The sequence below is a fragment of the Phyllobates terribilis genome, unplaced genomic scaffold (genome assembly GCF_046119375.1).
Source record: "Phyllobates terribilis strain yellow unplaced genomic scaffold, ASM4611937v1 Scaffold_4__5_contigs__length_816908805, whole genome shotgun sequence".
NCBI lineage: Eukaryota > Metazoa > Chordata > Amphibia > Anura > Dendrobatidae > Phyllobates > Phyllobates terribilis.
The window spans coordinates 147,624,649-147,648,571 of NW_027362764.1; the positions used below are offsets into that span (position 1 = coordinate 147,624,649).

Here is a 23,923-nt window from a genome sequence, read left to right on the forward strand (position 1 = left end):
TCAATGCCAAAAGATGTGCAACCAAGTATTAATAAGGGGTGCCTTTATTGCTGCATATTCTGTTTACTGTGTTTTTTTTCTTTGAAACTGCAACATGGAAATTGAAAAACAATGTTTTATTGTTGTATTACTTTGGTCCACTGATTAAAAAATACTGAGGATATAACTTTGATACATTTCCATTTATTTCTGAAGATATTGTACAATCTATGAAAAAAATGAAGGGGTGCCAACAATTGTGAGCAGCACTGTATATATCAGATACCCCCCAAAAAAGGACCTACTTTAAAAATTGCACTCCTCAGAGTATTGAACACCACATTCAAGAATTGTCTTAACCCTTCAGGTGCTTCACAAGAATTAATGCAAAGTGCAATGAAACATTTATTTTTTTTCACAAAAAATGTTACTTTAGCCCCAAATGTTTTATTTTATATGGGGTAATAGGAGAATATGGACTATATAATTTGTTGTGTAACTTCTTCTGAGTACACTATACGTGGTCAGAAACAGTACGGTATGGCTCGGAAGGGAAGGTGTGCTATTGAGTTTTAGCACACCATTTTGGCTAGAATAGACTGCAGACACTATGTCGCATTCAGAGAGCCCCTGAGGTGCCAAAATACAGCTACATTTGCAGAGCCCCTGAGGTGCCAAACAGAAGAACCATTCCACATTGGTCACATTTTGAAAACTAAACAACTCAAGGAATTAATCTAGAGGTGTGTGAGCAAATTGAACTCACAGGAGCTTCACAGAATTGTATAACTTGTATAACATTGGGCTCTGAAAATTAAATAGTGTATTTTATATGTCATATTTTTACAAAGGTAAAAGAAGAAAATGGACACCATAATTTTTTGTGCTATTTCTTCTGAGCACACTAATAACCTATACAAAAATATAATTTAGGGGTGTGTTGATAATCTTGAACATGAAAATGGGCCGTGAAAAAAATAAACAATTCCACAAAAATGTTGCTTTACTCCTAAATTTTCCATTTGCACAAGGGTAACAGGAAAAATTGTACCACACAATTTATTGCGTATTTTATATTATGGCAACCATAGATACTTTCCAGCTCCAATTGCAGGGTGATTATAAGAACAAAAGGGAGCCACCTCACTCAAATAACCATCTAGATGCAGCTATGGCTGCATCTAAGGGGTTATATGGCTGCAATTGGTGCTAGCACCAATCGTAGCCATTGCAGCAGGGTGTCAACTATGATATACAGCTGATACCCACTGATAATCTTGCCAGCTCCATTTGTGATCCAGGAAAATCATCACACTGTACATGTATAGTGGTTTGCGAGAATCCATTGCTCACTGAAACATATATGTACGGCGGATATTGGGAAGGAGATAATAAAGTCTGATGATTTTGTTGGACATTTACTTCCTTTGTTTTTCTTCAACTCTACTTACAAATTTACAGTGGTATAGTATTATCAGGGAATTTTTTAAGTCATGTTTTTGAAGTGTGCTTTTTTCTAAGCCAAAGGACTTTGTGTCAAATTTATCAAAATACTGCACAATGCACACATGTGAACAAAATTGTTGATAACCTGTTAAAGTAAGAAAAATCCACAATGGTCACTGAAATAATGTGAAACTGACAAAAGCCAATTACATTTTCTGAATGTCAACTAACAAAAATCAGACATAGCTTTTGAATTGTGGTTCAACAGGAAATTAAGAAAAAAAACTAAGGAAAGTGGACAGGACAAAAATAATGGTACCTCTAGAGAAGATTAAAGATATTTATTTTTACCATAGGAATTTGTTTAACTAAGTTGAGTCCTGTAATGAGCATTACAGGAACCTACTATCTTGTAATCAGTTAATCTGCCTTTTTAGGGTTAAAAGTAGTCACTGTGCTGTTTGACATCATGGTGTGTTCCACATTAGTGATGAGCGAGCATACTCGTTACTCGATATTTGCGAGCATGCTTGGGTGTTTTCTGAGTGTCTTCTGCGTGCACAAATTTTATGCAATTTTATTGCCTAAAAAACAGGCAACCCTCACATGTATTAAAGCTGTCAAACAGTCACAAATAATGCGCACACAGTGATTCAAACATAAAATTCGAGCACACCGAAAATACTCGGAAAACACGAGAGCATGCTCCTAAATCTCAAGTAACGAGCACGCTCGCTCATCATTATTCCACATTGCAAATGGACCAAAAAACTCTAAGGATAGAGTTGTCTCATGAGATTAGAAAAAAAATAATACACAAATATGTTAAACGTAAAAGTTATAGACCATTTCCAAACAACTTTTGATCCTGTTATTACTAGTGTTGAGAGAGCATGCTCGACACTGCTCGGTACTCGCCCGAGCATCTCAATACTCGGGATGTTCGGCGAGCACCGAGCATTTTCGGGTTACTCGGGAGGGAGCTTGGGTCTCCGCCCGGCATGTTTGGTGCTCTTTACAGAGCCAATGAACATGCAGGGATTGCCAGCCAGTCACTGTAATGCCGCAGCCATGTTGGTTGTGGGCATTACAGTGATTGGCTGGACGCACAGCATCACCTCGAGTATTTAAAACCGGGCGTCGCCATCTTGGACGCAGTCGGTCCGGATCAGACAGTGTAGGGAGAGTGCTGCTGAGCTAGGGAGTGATTTATACTGTGAAATAGTTAGTGTAGGGTCTCTAAAGCCTGCAAAATCAAACAAACAGTCCTTCTGAGGACTAATATCCATCCCAGATATCAGGCAAGCAGGAAGGCTGTATAGGAGACGCAGTGGTTATACCAACAAACACTGCATTACAGTTCTGTGTGCTGCTGCTGCTCAAATTGCTAGACTTAGCCCCAGGTCTCAGGGGCCAGGAAAAATCCTTTTCTTTTTCATCTAAATTCTCTTTTTTTTTTTTTTAACTCAGTCAGACTGTACAAATACCTATCTGATTAACATTCTGGTTTCCCCCTCCCCAAAAAAAAAAATTGAGTGCGTCTGTGAGTGTTCAGACACAAATATATCTGTTTAAAAGAGTCTGGTTTCGGCCAGATAACTAGAACTGTGATTTTGCAGTTCCACGGTTCAAATCTCTGTATTATCCACTTTTTTGCCTTTTTTCCATAAAAAAAAAACAGTTTGAGTGTCTCGCTGACTGTTCAGACACAAATATGTCTATTTAAAAAAGTCTGGTATATGCCAGGAAATTAGAACTGTGGTTTTCCTCTTCCACGGTTCAAATCTGGGTGTAATCCACCTTTTTGCCTTTTTCCATAATAGAAAACAGTTTGAGTGTCTCGCTGACTGTTCAGACACAAATATATCTGGTTAAAAGATTCTGGTATAGGCCAGAGAACTAGAACTGTGGTTTTCCTCTTCCATGGTTCAAATCTGGGTGTAATCCACCTTTTTGCCTTTTTTACATAAAAAAAAACAGTTTGAGTGTCTCGCTGACTGTTCAGACACAAATATATCTGTTTAAAAGATTCTGGTGTAGGCCAGAGAAATAGAACTGTGGTTTTCCTCTTCCGCGGTTCAAATCTGGGTGTTATCCACCGTTTTGCCTTTTTTACATAAAAAAGCAGTTTGAGTGTCTCGCTGACTGTTCAGACACAAAAATATCTGTTTAAAAGATTCTGGTGTAGGCCAGAGAAATAGAATTGTGGTTTTCCTCTTCCACAGTTCAAATCTGGGTGTTATCCACCTTTTTGCCTTTTTTCCATAAAAAAAACAGTTTGAGTGTCTTGCTGACTGTTCAGACACAAAAGTATCTGTTTAAAGGATTCTGGTGTAGGCCAGAGAACTAGAACTGTGGTTTACTTCTTCCACGGTTCAAATTTGGGTGTAATCCACCTTTTTGCCTTTTTTACATAAAAAAAAAAACAGTTTGAGTGTCTCGCTGACTGTTTAGACACAAATATATCTGTTTAAAAGATTCTGGTGTAGGCCAGAGAACTAGAACTGTGGTTTTCCTCTTCCACGGTTCTAATCTCCTTTTTATTACCCTTTTGCCATTGATAGTGTGAGTGCAAGCTATTTTACTTCATTTACAATGGGCAAGGCACGTGGCAAGGGACGTGGAACTGGATGTTCTGGTGATGGTGCGTGCAGAGGACCGGGCCGTGGCCAAGGTGAAAATGTGCCACAACCAACAGCCACATCTTCTCGCTCCCAGTTCTTGACCGAATTACTAGGGAAGCACACAACAACACCACTATTGCGAACTGATCAGTGTGAACAGGTTATTAATTGGATAGCAGATAATACTTCCAGTCACCTGGGCACCACCACCTCCGGTCTGTCTGCCACACGGTCAAGTCTTAGTAGGCATGAGTCTCGACCCCATACTCCTCCTCACCCTGATGCTCCTTCCTCCCACCATGCCGAGTGTCATCAGGCAGCAACTGATCCCACAGTTGGACACTCTGAAGAGCTGTTCACTGGTCCATTTCCATATTTGGGCCCCTCGCCTGCTCCGCTTGAAGTGTGGAAGAGGAGATCCCATGTAGCAATGGCCAAATATTTGAACAGCCACGGCCACAGGAAGGCGACGCTGGCAATTTGTCACAAGAGGTGGACGATGACGAGACACAATTGCCACGAAGTGAGGAGGAGGACCGTGGTGCGGAAGTGGAAGAGGAGGAGGTGGTGGATGATCTAGTAACTGACACAACATGGCAGGAGGACATGCAGAGCGAGGCCAGCAGCACACAGGGGGAGGGAGGCAGAGTACCCCAACAGGCAGGAAGATGCAGTGTGGTGGCCGCAAACAGAAGGCGGGCAACAGTTCCCCGTAACACCACCACGAGGGACATTGCCAGTACAACTGGTAGGTCTTCCAGAGTCTGGAATTATTTTAAAGGCTCTGCTGATAACCCCATAACCCCAAAATGGCCATTTATACCCCCTGCCAGGCCAGCATCAGCAGGGGTGACAAAACTACCAGCCTGACCACCACCAGCATGATCAGGCACATGGCTGCAAAGCACCCGACTTTGTGGGGCGAACCCCAGGGTCCACGACCAGTGTCAGCGGGTGTCACCACTGCTTCTTCCGCTGTTGTGCATGTAAGAGAACCCCCTGTTGTGCGTGCAAGGCAATCCCCTGTCCATACTGCATGCAATAATGCCCCCTCCTCTCAGTCTTCACTTGTTATGGCAGTTTCTCAAGAAACAGCATCAACGTCCACGTCCACGTCCCACCGCAGCGTTCAACTGTCCATATCACAGACCTTTGAATGAAAGTGCAAATTTGCAGCCAACTCCACACAGGCCACAGTCCTAAATTCGCACATTTCACAACTGCTTGCATTGGAAATGCTGCCTTTTAGGCTGATGGAGACGGAATCCTTCCGCAACCTTATGGCGGTGGCCGTCCCTCAGTACTCGGTCCCCAGCCGACACTATTTTGCCCGGTGTGCCATCCCCGCACTACACAACACATGTCCCAAAACATCTGCCGTGCCCTCAACAATGCAGTTACTGGGAGAGTCCACCTGACAACGAACAAGTGCTTGTGGCCAGGGACGGTACATCTCCCTGACGGCACACTGGGTAAATATAGTGGAAGCCGGGACCCAGTCGGACCTTGGGACGGAACACATCCTCCCCACACCGAGGATTGCGGGCCCTATGTCAGTCAGAGTTGCCCCCACAGTGTAGAGCTCCTGCGCATCATCCTCCTACTCCTCCTCATGTTCAGCCTCCATCTCAGATATCACCACATCAGTTACAAGCTGGAAGCACTGCAGTACTGCCTCAGCCAAGCAGCAACAGGCTGTGCTGAAACTCATAAGCTTAGGTGATAAACCTCACACTGCTTGTGAGTTGTGGACAGCTGTGAAAGAGCAGGCAGATCTGTGGCTGAGACCGCTGAACCTATATCCAGGCATGGTCGTGTGTGACAATGGGCGTAACCTGGTGGCGGCTCTGAGGCGAGGCGAGATCACACACGTACCATGCCTGGCTCATGTGCTTAACCACGTGGTTCAGCGGTTTCTTAAATCGTACCCCGAGTTCCCAGATCTGCTCGTCAAAGAAAGCCGCCTGTAAGCTTATTTTTGGAAGTCGGTAAAAGCTTTCGCCGCCCTGGCTGTGTTGCAGCAGCGTTTGCAGCTTCCGGCACACCGGTGTGTGATGTCCCCACACATTGGAACTCTACCCTCCACATGATGCAAAGGATTTGTGAGCAGAAGAGAGCAGTTGTGGAGTACAAGCTGCAACAAGGCTGCAAGGCCGTCGATATTCAGGTCAGACTCCACACATAAGACCTCAGGAGTGGACCTGGATGTCTGACATATGTACCATCCTGACAAACTTTGAGGGGTCCACCAAGATGGTGAGTGGCGATGACACCATCATTAGCATCAGCATCCCACTTGTCTGTCTTTTGCAACGCTCTCTGCAGAGAATTAAAGAGGAGGCATTGCAGCCAGAGTATGATGAGATGGATCAAGGAGCCGTAGCGGTGGATTACACACAGCCCAGCCTCATCTCATCCCAACGTGCATTAGGGGACAATGAGGGAGTGGAAGAGGAGGAAGAACAGAAGCTGGCATCATGCGCTGTAGACGGTAGTACCTGTACAACTGTCATACCGTCGGTTCAGCGTGGGTGGCCTGAGGACAGGGGGGAGGAGGAGGAGGAGGAGGAGAGCATGGTCAGTCGTCATCTTGGTGAGGACAAGGAAGTCTTGCCCGTTAACAGTCTGGCACGCATGACTGACTGTATGTTATGCTGCCTTAACTGTGACCCTCGCGTTGTCAAAATGTTGGGTGATAGTCATTACTGTTTGGTGACACTTTTAAACCCCTGCTACAAAGAGAACTTTCACACTCTTATTCCTGAGGTGGAGAGGTCTACAAAACTGGGGCAGTACCAGAAGGCCCTTGCTGCAGAACTGTTAAAAAAATTCCCATCTGAACACGCTAGCAGCAGAGGTCACAGTTCGTTGCCCAACCAAGGCATACAGGCGAGAGAGATGCAACTCCAATCCAGCAGAGGTAGGGGAACACTGTCAATGTTTTGGGACAGTTTTCTGAGACCCGCTCAGCTTATAGGCACTGAGGCGTGGGGTACTCTCACAAGGAGTGGAAAGTTTCAAAAGATGGTGAGGGAGTACCTTGCCGACCATACCAGCATCCTCCTTGATTCCTTTGTGCCTTTTAATTATTGGGTATCCAAGCTGGACACTTGGAATGAACTCGCTCTGTACGCCTTGGAGGTCCTGGCCTGCCCTGCTGCTAGCGTGTTATCGGAGCGTGTTTTAAGTGCTGCTGGGGGAAATATAACTGATAAGCACACTCGCCTGTCAACTGACAATGCTGACAAGCTGATCCTTATCAAAATGAACAAGGGCTGGATTGGTCCAGACTTCTCATCACCACAAAATGACAGCAGAGTAACATAAAGTCAAATCCACTGTGCTATTTTGAGAGGTGTATTCCCATGCACCGCTTCACACCTGCACATGGGTATACGCTTCCTCATTTCGGCTGTTTTTTGCTCTTCTCCTTATCCTCAGCCTCCACCACCACTATACCACCAGGGTGACCGTGGTCCGTGTTGCCAGCATTGCAAGTACCTCCGTCCTAATTTTTGGCAGCTTTTGCTTGGAAGGCATAGGCAAAGACTATGGGAGACCCACTCCCCAATAATGGGAATAATTTTTTTAATATGCTGCACTGCATGGCTCTTGTAAGGGGCATTGAAAGTTCCTCCGTCCTAATTTTTGGCAGCTTTTGCTTGGAAGGCATAGGCAAAGATTATGGGAGACCCAATCCCCAATAATGGGAATAATGTTTTTAATATTCTGTACTGCATGGCTCTTGTAAGGGGTATTGCAAGTTCCTCCGTCCTAATTTTTGGCAGCTTTTGCTTGGAAGGCATAGGCAAAGACTATGGGAGACCCACTCCCCAATATTGGGAATAATGTTTTTAATATGCTGTACTGCATGGCTCTTGTAAGGGGCATTAAAATCGTCTTGCTAAGCTACTGTGACCTCCACGTCCACGTCAAGGGTCATTGATATTGTCTTTTTATTCCACTGGGACCTCCACCACTCTTCCAAGGGGCATTGATATTGTCTTTTTATTCCACTGCGACCTCCACCACTCTTCCAAGGGGCATTGATATTGTCTTTTTATTCCACTGTAACCTCCACCACTCTTCCAAGGGGCATTGATATTGTCTTTTTATTCCACTGGGACCTCCACCACTCTTCCAAGGGTCATTGATATTGTCTTTTTATTCCACTGGGATGTCCACATCTCTTCCAAGGGGCATTAAAACCATCTTGCTAAACCACTCCGAAATCCACGTCTCTTCCAAGGGGCATTAAAACCATCTTGTTAAGCTACTGTGACCTCCACGTCTCTTCCAAGGGGCATTAAAACCATCTTGTTAAACCACTCTGAACTACACAGTTCTTCCAAGGGGCATTGAAATGTTGTTTTTAATTACCTCTAACCTCCACGACTCTTCCAACGGGCATTGCATTTCCTCCTAATTTTTGTCAGCTTTTGCTTTTCAATGCATAGGCGAACACTAAGGGAGACCCACTCCCTAATAATGGGTAGAAGGTTTTTAGTATGCTGTAATCTACGTCTGTTTCAAGGGGCATTGCAGTTCCTCATAATTTTTGGAAAGCCTTCCATTCACTGCTTAGGCCAACAGTGTACAGGAGACCCAGTTGCTATAAATGGAAAAAACGGTTTAGTTAAGGCCCTCTGACCTCCATGTCACTTACAAGGGGCAATGGAGTGCCTCGAAATTTTTGGTAGGCATTGCGCTCACTGTATGCCCTAAAACTGTGTAGCCGAACCACTCCTTTTGGTACAGAAACATATCCTATAAGACATGTGTGGTTGACTGGCCTGATATTGATGTGAATGGTCCTTGTTCCTCCTGCTCTTTCTCCTTTGCCACCACCTCATCCATCATTCATCACCTGAAGCTTTGTTTTAACGGGAGTCTTAGAACTGGGATAGTAGCAGGAAAACATCCAGCAATCCTCGGAGGAGGTAGGATATGTGCCAAAACGCTGTCCACCTCAGGCCTAGCCGCTACTACATACATGCGCTTGCATTCCAAGGAACAGAAAGCTAAGGAGATGGATGGCCTCATGATCATGAATAATTTACTCGTTGTGTAGGAGGCCGACCACTGCTGCTGTCTACCTTCTGAACTTTGTTTTGTAGCCTGATTGACCCAGGACACGCAATCCTCTATGTCTGGAGGACGTGTTGCATCCCAGTGTCCAAATGTGTCCCAGCTTCCACAATATTAACTCAGCTTGAAAGCGTCAGTGAGATGGACCATCCCTGGCCACATTCACTTGTCCACTTGTTTGTGGTTAGGCTGTCCTTCCCACTAAATGCACTACGGAGGGCACAGGTAATGTTTTGGTATGCGCGCTTATGTATAAGGCGCACCAGGACAAATAGGGGCGGCTGGGGACCGAGTAGGGACACCCGGTCGCCCCCTGGCTGCTGGGGACCTAGTGTGGACACCCGGCCGCCGGGCGACTGGGGACTGAGTATGGATACCAGGCCGCCGACGCAGCTATGACATGGTGGCCGGCGTCTGCCTCCACAAGCCTAAAAGGCCTCATTTCAAGTGCAAGCAAGCTAGCAGTATGGTATTTCAGCCTGGGGGTTGGTGGGAGGCAGGCTGCACACTTACGCTTGCAATCCAAGAAAAAAAGCATAATGCTAACTTCTATCATCATCATCATGCTCCTCACCTTGGCACTCTCAACTCCCCTGATGGAGAAGCCAGGGCCCACCGGAGGAGTCTGGTTGTCTGGTGGGCTCGACCAATGCTGCCCTAAAGCAGGCCAGGCTAAGAAAAGTGTGGGGAAGGTTACCGGGACAAATAGTGGCGGCTGGGGACTGAGTATGGAGACCTCACTGCCAAAGCAGTCATGAGGTAGTGGCCAGCTTCGGCCTCCTCCAAACTAAAAGGACCCATTTCAAGTGCAAGCTAGCAGTATGGTATTGCAGCCTGGGGGTGGGTGGGTGGCAGGCTGCACACTTACGCTTACATTCCAAGAAAACAATGCAGATGCTAACTTTTATCATCATCATCATGCTCCTCACCTTGGCACTCTCAACTCCCCTGATCGAGAAGCCAGGGCCCACCGGAGGAGTCTCTAGTTGTCTGGTGGGCTTGTCCAATGCTGCCCTAAAGCAGGCCAGGCTAAGAAAAGTGTGGGGAAGGTACCCGGGACAAATAGTAGTGGCTGGGGACTGAGTATGGAGACCTCGCCGCCGACGCAGCCATGAGGTAGTGGCAAGCTTCGGCCTCCTCCAAACTAAAAGGCACAATTTCAAGTGCAAGCTAGCAGTATAGTATTGCAGCCTGTGGGTGGGTGGGTGGTTGGCTGCATATTTGCACTTGCATTGCAAGGAATGGGGGAAATACAATTGAACACTGCCCTGGGACAAGGGCTTGAACGGGGATAGTTGCAAGTCTGCATCTTCTGATGCGGCAAGGATCACTTCTTATGGGCACACTTTTAGGCAGTGACCTGGGTGTCAGAGATGCTTCCAGGGGTCTTCCCCATGCTGTTCCCATGTGTTTTCAGGACTGTATGCATGTGTCACACAGCACATGGCCAGATAAGGTTGTAAAATGTTAAAATGACATTTCCCAGTGAATGCATTTGTCATGGTTGAAAGCAATACAAAAGTGCAAAAACGCATAAAAAATGCTACTTGTAAACATAGACCAAGGTGTGGAGGAGTATTTTTGTTTTTGGTTATTTATTTTACCTTATACACAAGTCTTTACCCTGGAAAGGATGTTCCTTAACATATTTCACAGGAAAACAGTTTCAGTTTCGCTTTTGAACGTTTTATTGTGAGCCCGTAAAAGTGGCTTAATACCTCTGACCATGTTGTTGACAGCAGTGACTTCTGGGGTCAGAAATGCTTCCTGGGGCGATCCCCATGCTGTCCCCATGTCATTTGAGCACTGTCACTATCATTTTGGGCACTTTTTAGGCTTTCTACAGACTGCCGGGGTTGCCGCCGCAAAAATGCTCGGGTCTCCCATAGACTAATATTGGGCTCGATGCTCGGGTTGAGCACCCGAGTATCATAGTGAGCTCGGCCCGAGCTTCGAGCACCCGAGCATTTTAGGGCTTGCTCAACACTAGTTATTACAGCTGCATATTTTATTCTGAAGTTTAAGGTACATCGGACTGTAGCCAACCTCCCTGGATGTGGCCTTAAAAGGAAAAATTGATGAGAAATTGAAGAGATAGATAATAAAAATGGTAACCAAAGAGCCCAGAACAACATCCAAAGAGGTTATAGGTGAACTATAAGGTCAAGGTACATCAGTATCTGATCACCCTATTCTTTACTGTCTTGGCCAAAGTGAATTTCATGGAAGGCGACCGAGATGAAAACAACTGTTGAAAGCAAATCATGCAAAAGCGTGACTTAAATTTGACAAAACGCATATTGACAAGCTGCAAGGCTTCTAAGAGAATGTCCTTTAGACAGATGAGAGAAAACTGGAGCTTTTCGCAAGTCATCACAGCTCTATGTTCACAGATGCAAAAATGAAGCATATAAAGGAAAAAACATTGTACCTACTGTGAAACATAGTGGAGGCTTGGTTATGTTTTGGGGCTGCTTTGCTACATCTTACACAGAGTGTCTTGAATCTGTGCAGGGTGCAATGAATTCTCAAGACTGTCATGGCATTCTGAAGTGAAACATGCTGCCCAGTGTCAGAAAGCATGGTCTGAGTCACAGATCATAGGTCCTCAAACAGAATAATGATGCAAAATATGTAGCGAAAAACATCCAAGAATTACTAAGAAGAAAGCTTTGGACTGTTCCCTAGTGGCTTTATGAGTAGAGATGAGCGGTGTTCGACTAGAACTGTTCGCCAATCTAAAATTCGAGCTGTTTTGGGCGGTGTTCGAGTTGTTCGACGAACCCGAACGATTTGCAAAAAATTCGGCTGTTCGAGGTTATGTTCGATAACTGTTCGTGCACCAAAAGCGTGTCCTGCATGTCTGGCGCTATTTAGAGCACCAATCATGCAGGGATTGTCTGCCACTCACTGTAATGCCACAGCCATGGTGGTTGTGGCATTACAGTGATTGCCCAAATCGATGGGAACAGTGCCAACAGTGAAACATGAAAAGCCGGCAATTCAGCAGCGGCATACACCGGTACCCGACAATTTAGAACCGAAAGAATAGAGCTTCACACATAGATTAGATAGATATAAACATGTCAGCCACATATATACGAAGTACAGTGAAAGTGCTGCTTACTGTACTTGTCATTTAGCGTAAAGGATTTATAAAAAAAAATAATAGTGTTTTCATGCACCGTCTCTTTAAAAAAGCCGGCCGGCAATTCAGCATCTGTACCCAACAATTTAGAATAGAAGGAATAGAGAATCACACATAGATTAGATAGATAGAAACATGTCAGTCACATATATATGAAGTACAGTGACAGTGCTGCTTACTGTACTTGTCATTTAGTGTAAAGGATTTATTAAAAAAAATAATAGTGTTTTCATGCACCGTCTCTTTAAGAAAGCCGGCCGGCATTTCAGCATCTGTACCCGACAATTTATAACAGACAGAATAGAGCTTCACACATAGATTAGATAGATAGAAACATGTCAGTCACATATATATGAAGTACAGTGATAGTGTTGGTTACTGTACTTGTCATTTAGTATTAAAATAAAGGATTTATTATTAAAAAAATTGGCGTGGGGTTCCCCTTAATTTTAGGCTCTAGCGGAGGTTAAGCAGACAGCTGGGGCAGATGTTTGAAGCCTGGGAAGGGGGTAATACCCACGGAGCTTCCCAGGCTACTAATATCAGCCCCCAGCTGAATACATAGCCTTTACTAGCTATTAAAATGGAGGACCCCCCCAAAAAAATGACGTGGGGTCCCCCCTAATTTAATAGCTAGCAAAGGCTAGGCAGACAGCTGGGGGCTGATATTAATAGCCCAGGAAGGGAGCCATGAATATTGGCCCCCTCCCAGGCTAGAAACACCAGCCGTCAGCCGCCCCAGAAATGGCGCATTCATAGGATGCGCCAATTCTGGCACTTAGCCTCGCTCTTCCACGCTGCCCTGGTGCGGTGGCAGGGGGTAATATGGCTGGGGTTGATGTCAGCTTATAATGCCAGCTGACATCAAGCCCAGGTTAGTAATGGAGAGGCGTCTATAAGACACCCCCATTACTAACCCCATAGTCAAAGTTAAAAAAAACACAAACACCCAGAATAAAGTCCTTTAATTGAAATAAAGACACAATTCTTTATTGTTCTAAATTAAACCATACTTACCGTCACGCCCATTCCAGCTGAAGCCAACGATCTCCTGTAATAAAAATAAAATAATAAAGCAACCTCATCCTTACCTTTCCATGGTTCCCACGACAGCTTCAGCTCTGCTACATCGAGATGACTGGCTGGACCGCAGCAGAACGCCGCCATCCAGCCTGTCATCCCGCAGACACTGAGAAGAGCAGGCTTGCTTGCGCTCCACATTGTCTCTCTGTGACGGCATAAAGATGAGCCGAGGTCATGTCCAATGAACTCGGCTCACCTCATGCACGTCACTTACAGCGTGGGAGAATTCTCACGCTGAAGCGCTGAGTGCAGGAGAATTTTCCCACGCTGTCAGTGAGGTGCATGAGGTGAGCTGAGTTCATTGGACATGAGCTCACCTCATGCACGTCACTGACAGCGTGGGAGAATTCTCCTGCACTCAGCACTTCAGCGTGAGAATTTTCCCACGCTGTCAGTGACGTGCATGAGGTGAGCCGAGTTCATTGGACATGACCTCAGCTCATCTGGATGCCGTCACAGCGAGACACTGAGGAGCGCAAGCATGCCTGCTCTTCTCAGTGTCTGCGGCATGACAGGCTGGATGGCAGCGTTCTGCTGCGGTCCAGCCTGTCATCTCGATGTAGCAGAGCTGAAGCTGTCGTGGGAACCATGGAAAGGTAAGGATGAGGTTGGTTTATTATTGTTCTTTTATTGCAGGAGATCGTTGGCTTCAGCTGGAATGGGCGTGATGGTAAGTATAGTTTAATTTAGAACAATAAAGAATTGTGTGTTTATTTCAATTAAAGGACTTTATTCTGGGTGTTGTATTTTTTTAAATACTTTACTAGAAATTCATGGCGGTCATGTCTAATACTGGCGTGACCCCATGAATTTTGGGCTTGGGGCCAGCTGATAATACCAAGCTGGCCCTAACCCCTTTATTACCCAGTGAGCCACCGCACCAGGGCCCTGGATGAGTTGGGTACAGCGCCAGAAGATGGCGCTTCTATGAACGCGCCATTTTCCGGGGTGGCTGCGGACTGCAATTTGCAGCGGGGGGGGCCCAGAAAGCTTGGGCCTCCCTGCGCTGCAGATTCCAGCCCCCAGCTGCCTAGTTGTACCTGGCTGGACACAAATATAGTGCGAAGCCCCACGTATTTTTTTTTAAATTATTTCATGAAATTCATGAAATAATTAAGAAAAAAAGGCCTTCCCTATATTGTTGTGTCCGACCAGGTACAAATAGGCAGCTGGTGGTTGGGGGCAGCCCATTCCTGCCTGCTGTACCTGGCTGGACACAAATATAGTGCGAAGCCCCACTTCAATTTTTTAAAATTATTTCAGGAAATTCATGAAATAATTAAAAAAAAATTGACGTGGGGCTTCGCACTATATTTGTGACCAGTCAGGTGCAGCAGGCAGGAACGGGCTGCCCCCAACCACCAGCTGCCTATTTGTACCTGGCCGGACACAACAATATAGGGAAGGCCTTTTTTTCTTAATTATTTCATGAATTTCATGAAATAATTAAAAAAAATTGAAGTGGGGCTTCGCACTATATTTGTGTCCAGTCAGGTGCAGCAGGCAGGAACGGGCTGCCCCCAACCACCAGCTGCCTATTTGTACCTGGCCGGACACATCAATATAGGGAAGCCCTTTTTTTCTTAATTATTTCATGAAATAATTTAAAGAAAATTGACGTGGGGCTTCGCCCTGTTTTTGTGTCCAGCCAGTTACAACTAGGCAGCTGGGGGCTGGAATCCGCAGCGCAGGGAGGCCCAAGCTTTCTGGGCCACCCCCGCTGCAAATTGCAGTCCGCAGCCACCCCGGAAAATGGCGCGTTCATAGAAGCGCCATCTTCTGGCGCTGTACCCAACTCATCCAGGGCCCTGATGCGGTGGCTCACTGGGTAATAAAGGGGTTAGGGCCAGCTTGGCATTATCAGCTGGCCCTAAGCCCAAAATTCATGGGGTCACGCCAATATTAGACATGACCACCATGAATTTCTAGTAAAGTATTTAAAAAAAACACAACACCCAGAAAAAAGTCCTTTAATTGAAATAAACACACAATTCTTTATTGTTCTAAATTAAACCATACTTACCGTCATGCCCATTCCAGCTGAAGCCAACGATCTCCTGAAATAAAAGAAAAATAATAAAGCAACATCATCCTTACCTTTCCATGGTTCCCATGACAGCTTCAGCTCTGCTACATCGAGATGACAGGCTGGACCGCAGCAGAACGCTGCCATCCAGCCTGTCATCCCGCAGACACTGAGAAGCGCAGGCTTGCTTGCGCTCCACAGTGTCTCTCTGGGAGGGCATCCAGATGAGCCGAGATAATGTCCAATGAACTCGGCTCACCTCATGCACGTCACTGACAGCGTGGGAAAATTCTCCTGCACTCAGCGCTTCAGCGTGGGAGAATTCTCACGCTGAAGCGCTGAGTGCAGGAGAATTCTCCCACGCTGTCAGTGACGTGCAGGAGGTGAGCTGAGTTCATTGGACATGAGCTCACCTTATGCACGTCACTGACAGCGTGGGAGAATTCTCCTGCACTCAGCGCTTCAGCGTGAGAATTTTCCCACGCTGTCAGTGACGTGCATGAGGTGCGCCGAGTTCATTGGACATGAACTCGTCTCATCTTTATGCCGTCACAGCCAGACACTGCAGAGCGCAAGCATGCCTGCGCTTCTCAGTGTCTGCGGGATGACAGGCTGGATGGCGGCGTTCTGCTGCGGTCCAGCCTGTCATCTTGATGTAGCAGAGCTGAAGCTGTCGTGGGAACCATGGAAAGGTAAGGATGATGTTGCTTTATTATTTTTCTTTTATTGCAGGAGATCGTTGGCTTCAGCTGGAATGGGCGTGACGGTAAGTATGGTTTAATTTAGAACAATAAAGGATTGTGTCTTTATTTCAATTAAAGGACTTTATTCTGGGTGTTTGTGTTTTCTTTTAACTTTGACTATGGGGTTAGTAATGGGGGTGTCTTATAGACGCCTCTCCATTACTAACCTGGGCTTGATGTCAGCTGGCATTATAAGCTGACATCAACCCCAGCCATATTACCCCCTGCCACCGCTACAGGGCAGCGTGGAAGAGCGAGGCTAAGTGCCAGAATTGGCGCATCCTATGAATGCGCCATTTCTGGGGCGGCTGACGGCTGGTGTTTCTAGCCTGGGAGGGGGCCAATATTCATGGCTCCCTTCCTGGGCTATTAATATCAGCCCCCAGCTGTCTGCCTAGCCTTTGCTAGCTATTAAATTAGGGGGGACCCCACGTCATTTTTTTGGGGGGTCCCCCATTTTAATAGCTAGTAAAGGCTATGTATTCAGCTGGGGGCTCATATTAGTAGCCTGGGAAGCTCCGTGGGTATTACCCCCTTCCCAGGCTTCAAACATCTGCCCCAGCTGTCTGCTTAACCTCCGCTAGAGACTAAAATTAAGGGGAACCCCACGCCAATTTTTTTTAATAATAAATCCTTTATTTTAATACTAAATGACAAGTACAGTAACCAACACTATCACTGTACTTCATATATATGTGACTGACATGTTTCTATCTATCTAATCTATGTGTGAAGCTCTATTCTGTCTGTTATAAATTGTCGGGTACAGATGCTGAATTGCCGGCCGGCTTTTTTAAAGAGACGGTGCATGAAAACACTATTATTTTTTTTAATAAATCCTTTACACTAAATGACAAGTACAGTAAGCAACATTGTCACTGTACTTCATATATATGTGACTGACATGTTTCTATCTATCTAATCTATGTGTGAAGCTCTATTCTGTCTGTTATAAATTGTCGGGTACCGCTGCTGATTTGCCGGCCGGCTTTTTTAAAGAGACAGTGCATGAAAACACTATTATATTTTTTAATAAATCCTTTACACTAAATGACAAGTACAGTAAGCAACACTGTCACTGTACTTCATATATATGTGACTGACATGTTTCTATCTATCTAATCTATGTGTGAAGCTCTATTCCTTCTTGTCTAAATTGTCGGGTACCGGTGTATGCCGCTGCTGAATTGCCGGCCGGCTTTTTTAAAGAAAGCGTCTTCTGAGCAGTTTGTCAGCTTTTGGACACCTTTGAAGGTGTTTTCTATGTGTTTCTATGTGTTTTTGTTTGCCTGCCATTGGTTTTAACGGTGTTCGACGGTGTTCTAAGGTGTTCGACGAACAGTTCGACGAACAGTTCCTCGAACATCCCGGTGTTCGACGAACCGAACCGAACCCGAACACTACGGGGGTGGCTCAACACTATTTATGAGACCTGATCTAAATCCTATTGCACATCTGTGCAAGGAGCTTAAACCTACAGTTTTGAGAAGGCACCATTTATACCTGAGACAGCAGAAGCAGTTTGCTCACGAGGAGTGGGCCAAAGTACCTGTGAACAGGTGCAAAAGTTTCACTGTGTTACAGAAATCATTTGATTTCAGTAATTGCTTCAAAAAGTTGCGCAACAAGATATTAAGTTAATGGTTCCATCATTTTTGTCCAGGTCATTTTTTTTCCTACGTGTTTGCCACGGTGTTTTCCTTCTGATTTTCAGCAATCTTTGTTCTTTGTGCATAGGCTTTATGAGTCTATGAGTCTCACTACCTAAGAATTTTAACAGAATGTGGGTGAGGCCCCCGTTATGTGGATATAGGGTGTATCAGAGTCACTCATCCTTTTAATTTTGGCATTTTTTAATGCCTCCCCCACCCCCTAGGAAGGTCTGCCAGAAAAATGCTCAAGTTTCCCATTGACTTCCCTTATACTCGTTACTCCAGTCAAGCACTGACTCGACAGACACTGAGAAGCGCAGGCATGCTTGCGCTCCTCAGTATCTCGCTGTGACGGCATCCAGATGAGCCGAGTTCATGTCCAATGAACTCAGCTCACCTCATGCACGTCTCTGACAGCGTGGGAGAACTCTCCTGCGCATGCGGTGAGCGTGAGAGAATTCTCCTGCGCTCACCGCAAGCGCAGGAGAATTCTCCCACTCTGTCAGTGACGTGCATGAGGTGAGCTGAGTTCATTGGACATGAACTCGGCTCATCTGGATGCCGTCACAGCCAGACACTGAAGAGCGCAAGCATGCCTGCGCTTCTCAGTGTCTGCGGCATGGCAAGCTGGATGGCAGCTTTCGGCTGCGATTCAGCCTGTCATGTGAATGTAGCAGAGCTGGAGCCATCCTGGGAACCATGGAAAGGTAAGGATGAGGTTGGTTTATTATTTTACTTTTATTGCAGGAGATCGTTGGCTTCAGCTGGAATGGGCGTGACGGTAAGTATGGTTTAATTTAGAACATTAAAGAATTGTGTGTTTATTTCAATTAAAGGACTTTATTCTGGGTGTTTGTGTTTTTTTTAACTATGACAATGGGGATAGTAATCGGGGTGTCTTATAGACGCCTCTCCATTACTAACCTGGGATTGATGTCAGCTGGCATTATAAGCTGACATCAACCCCAGACCTATAACCCCACTGCCACCGCTACAGGGCAGTGGGAAGAGCGAGGCTAAGTGCCAGAATTGGCGCATCCTGTGGATGCGCCATTTCTGGGGCGGCTGACGGCTGGTGTTTCTAGTCTGGGAGGGGGCCAATATTCATGGCATCCCTTCCTGGGCTATTAATATCAGCCCCCAGCTGTCTGCCTAGCCTTTGCTAGCTATTAAAATAGGGGTGACCCCACGTAATTTTTTTGGGGGGTCCCCATTTTAATAGCTAGTAAAGGCTAGGTATTCAGCTGGGGGCTGATATTAGGAGCCTGGGAAGCTCCGTTGGTATTACCCCCTTCCCAGGCTTCAAACATCTGCCCCAGCCATCTGCTTAACCTTCGCTAGAGACTAAAATTACGGAGAACCCCACGCCATTTTTTTTTAAATAAATCCTTTATTTTAACACTAAATGACAAGTACAGTAATAAACACTATCACTGTACTTATTATATATGTGACTGACATGTTTCTATCTATCTAATCTATGTGTGATGCTCTATTCTTTCTGTTCTAAATTGTCGGGTAGCGATGCTGAATTGCCGGCCGGCTTTTTGAAAGAGACGGGTGCATGAAAACACTATTATTTTTTTTTATTAACTCCTTTAACACTAAATGACAAGTACAATAACCAACACTGTCACTGTACTTCTTATATATGTGACTGACATGTTTCTATCTATCTAATCTTTGTGTGATGCTCTTTTCTTTCTGTTCTAAATTTTCGTGTACCGATGCTGAATTGCCGGGCGGCTTTTTTAAAGAGAGTGTCTTCTGAGCTGTTTGTCAGCTTTTGGACACCTTTGAAGGTGTTTTCTATGTGTTTTTGTTTGCCTGCCTTTGGTTTTATTTGTGTTCAACAGTATTCTAAGGTGTTCGACGAACAGTTTCACGAACATCCCGGTGTTCGACGAACCGAACCGAACCCAAACACTAAGGGGGTGGCTCAACACTAGTGATGAGTGTAGGTATCAGGACCCATCTTGCTCACCACTGCTCTAGGAGTGCCATTTTTTATATACAGCTTGTTTGTAGAGATTGTGTGAATAGACTTGTAGGATCTGGTCCAACAGCCTCATCAGTAATTTGTGTCCACTGGATGAGAGCCATGAAAACTGCCTTTTATCTGACAACATTCGGGGCTGCTCTTTTGATTAGTTAGCCTGCCACGTATTTAAATGAAGAGCCGCGGATGCTAGCAGAGAGGAGGCGGGTCACATGGTCCTGTCCGATAAACACAGGTTCCTAATGAAAATGTTTCCCTGATCTTTTTGAATACCCCCATGATGTTAAATTTGACACATTTAAATTTAGTAGCTATTTTAATAAAATTACATTTGTCAAAAATGCATCATATTTAAAATGGAAATAGAAGCTAAAATTAGAGCTGGATTATCAAACATGGAGATATTCTAAGATTCTATCATTTTCTAAGGAAAAAATATGCCCTCCCTTCTATTTCTGCTTCACAATTGTCCGTAAATATGGAACCTTGAAGAAATGAAGAACCATTTTTAAGTATACCCAATTGTTTTGGGGGTGTTCTGCTAGAATTAGTTGACTGCTAGAACTTTTCATTTCTAAATGTGTATAAGTACAGTTGATGTCAACTCTGAATACACAGGAAAAGCTGAAAAGCCTATACAAGACCATAGTGAATGTATTGGATGGCAGCACAGCACTTTCAACACACAGAGTTTGGCTTACCTGCAGGGCCCTGATAGAATGTCATTATATTTTCGATAAAATACATCTTCTTTGCTTAGTGACACCACTGTCCTGATATTTTTAACAACTTCTGTCCAAATCTAAAGATCAGGGGAAAAATGTTTATAATGAAAGTTTTAAAAATGCATGTAAGGAACAAAAGACATTTTAGCATAGACCCTTCACAGAGAACACAGAGACTCTGTTATATGAAGTGCAGCACTTGTTTCACAGGAAAGGTGGTCTAAATGTTAAATTCTCTCCTTGCGGAGAGCAAAAGGGTATGTGCACACAATCAGTGTTCACTGCGGACTAGACGCAGCGCAATTTTAATCAATGGCCAGTTGTTACAGAATAGTGGATGGGATTTATACAAATCCCATGTCCACTATGCGCCTGCGGCACTCCCACAGAAACTGACATGCGGCGTGTTTTTCCAGACCGCAGCATGTCAATTTCTCCTGTGGGTCCGCATGCAGGCTTTCCCCATAGACCTAGATCTCTATGGGGAAAGTCTGCATGTGAGAAAAAAAAGGAGGCCGGCGCTCATTTGCACAATGAGCTGAAGCAAGAGGCGGCTGCTCCGCAGCCTCGGGGGCCACAGCCGGCAATGGATAGTCTGCACTTACCCTTAGTTGGAGTAGAGAGACTTGTAGGCTGTGCAAAGCTCCTCTGAGAAATTAAAGGGAAGCTATCTTCAGAAAATGAACAATTGTTTCAATCAGGTTTTTGTGCTACATACAGTGGGGAAAAAAAGTATTTAGTCAGCCACTAATTGTGCAAGTTCTCCCACTTAAAAAGATGAGAGAGGCCTGTTATTGACATCATAGGTAGACCTCAACTATGAGAGACAAAATGAAAAAACAAATCCTGAAAATCACATTGTCTGATTTGGAAAGAATTATTTTTTTAAATTTTGGTGGAAAATAAGTATTTGGTCAATTACAAACAAGCAAGATTTCTGGCTCTCACAGACCTGTAACTTCTTCTGTAAGAGGCTCCTCTGTCCTCCACTCATTACCTGCAGTACTGGCATCTGTTTGAATTTGTTATCAGTATAAAAGTCACCTGTTCGCAACGTCAAACAGTCCAAACTCCACTATGGTGAAGACCAAAGAGCTGTCAAAGGACAACAGAAACAAAATTGTAGCCCTGCACCAGGCTGGGAAGAATCTGCAATAGGCAAGCAGCTTGGTGTGAAGAAATCAACTGTGGGAGCAATAATTAGAAAATGGAAGACATACAAGACTACTTATAATCTCCCTCGATCTGGGGCTCCACACAAGATCTTACCCCGTGGGGTCAAAATTATTTCAAGAACGGTAAGCAAAAATCCCAGAACCACACGGGGGGACCTAGTGAATGACCTGCAGAGAGCTGGGAACACGTTATACAGGCTACCATCAGTTACACACTGTGCCACCATGGACTCAGATCCAGCAGTGCCAGACGTGTCCCCCTGCTTAAGCCATTACATGTACGGGCCTGTCTGAAGTTTGCTAGAGAGCATTTGGATGATCCAGAAGAGTATGGGGAGAATGTCATATGGTCAGATGAAACCAAAGTAGACCTGTTTGGTAGAAACACAACTCATCGTGTTTGGAGGAGAAAGAATGCTGAGTTGCATTCAAAGAACACCATACCTAATGTGAAGCATGGGGGTCGCAACATCATGCTTTGGGGCAGTTTCTCTGCCAAGGGACCAGGACGACTGATCCGTGTACATGAAATAATGAATGGGGTCATGTATCGTGAGATTTTGAGTGCAAACTTCCTTCCATCAGGAAGTGCATTGAAGATGAAATGTGGCTGGGTCTTTCAACATGACAATGGTCCCAAGCACACCGCCAGGCAACAAAGGAGTGGCTTCGTAAGAAGCATTTCAAGGTCCTGGAGTGGCCTAACCAGTCTCCAGATCTAAACCCTATAGAAAACCTTTGGAGGGAGTTGAAAGTCCGTGTTGCCCAGAGACAGCCCCAAACAATCACTGCTCTAGAGGAGATCTGCATGGAGGAATGGGCCAACATACCAGCAACAGTATGTGCCAACCTTGTGAAGACTTACAGAAAACCTTTGACCTCTGTCATTGCCAACAAAGGATATATAACAAAGTATTGAGATGAATTTTGTAATTGACCAAATACTTATTTTCCACCAAAATTTGAAAAAAAATTATTTCCAAATCAGACAGGATTTGTTTTCTCATCTTGTCTATTATAGTTGAGGTCTACCTATGATGTCAATTACAGGCCTCTCTCATCTTTTTAAGTGGGAGAACTTGCACAATTGGTGGCTGACTAAATACTTTTTTTCCCCACTGTATATTCTTAAAATGAAATTTGCAATTTATTTTTATATCACAATCTTTATTAACCCCTTCCTGAAGGGGCTATTTTTTTCCCTCGCCTTCTTCTAAGAGCCATAACTTTTTTAGTTTTTTAGCTGTTAGCTGACAGGTGGGACAGGCAGTAATTCACATTTTCACAGTGACATCCATGCCAGTAGAACCCCTGCAGGACCCTCTCCCGAGTTTTGTCTACCCTTAGATGCCCACCCAAGATGTGAGAATGGGCCAGGTCTAATACCCTACACCTATAGGGTCCCAGTACCACCAAGTGCTCTATCACCTCCCCTTTTGGCTTAGTGACCTGATCAAGAAGTTCCCCATTGAGTGTAAAATATGGGTACCTGGTGTCAGCCCCCGGCTCTTGAGCAACCCCATTGATTACAGATACATTATCAATAGCATGCTTCAATGTCAGATCCTGCATTTGCTCAGTACCAAAGTTCCCCCCAGACATCCCCAAATCCGGAATATCGGTCTCCGGGGTCACCGTCTTGTTCTCGTCACCAGCAAGGACACACAGGGGGAACTCATCTGCCTCTGAGTGCGACGGTGTAACCAGCTCCTGTTGGAGACACATGGCACATTTCCACCACAAGTCACAGAACAGACTGAAGTCCTGCCTTATTATTATTAGGTGGAGAATATCCTTAATCACCCCCATAGTTAGTTTGTATAGTTACTTTGGCCATTGGGTAATCCTTGGCATCCCAGTGAATGCATCGGACACCCACGTTTTTCCTGGGGATCAACTGGTGAAGGAGCCTTATCAGAGTCACCAAACTCCCTGAGTCCAAATCTGCCACCAATACCACATTTACGGTCACGGGAAATTACTGTGGCCCCTCCCTGGGCTGACAGTCCACACTGCAGGCAAGGTAGGCATAGTAAGAGCACCGGCGTCCCAGGCAACAGTCCATCTGCTCTGTGGTCAAGGGGCAATGGGCAGCCACGTGGCCTGGGCCATGACACCTCTAGCATATATCACCCGCAGGGACCTTGGCATTGCCTCCCCCACCCCTTTGGACCTGGTAAACCCCGCACCTTTTTGGGCCTCCACCCCCTGGTGAGTTCCCCAGTATGGAGTGGG

General features: G+C 45.2%; 1 protein-coding gene across 4 annotated transcripts in view; it reads right to left on the reverse strand.

The window, feature by feature from the left end:
* LOC141265130 (ATP-dependent translocase ABCB1-like) overlaps positions 1-23,923 on the reverse strand; it is a 1,603,396-nt gene that overhangs the window by 392,259 nt on the left and 1,187,214 nt on the right. For all 4 annotated transcript variants that reach the window (XM_073677832.1, XM_073677833.1, XM_073677831.1 and 1 more), the window contains one exon: positions 20,490-20,590. In XM_073677832.1, the coding sequence (XP_073533933.1) occupies positions 20,490-20,590 (101 nt within the window). The remainder of the gene's footprint in view (positions 1-20,489; positions 20,591-23,923) is intronic.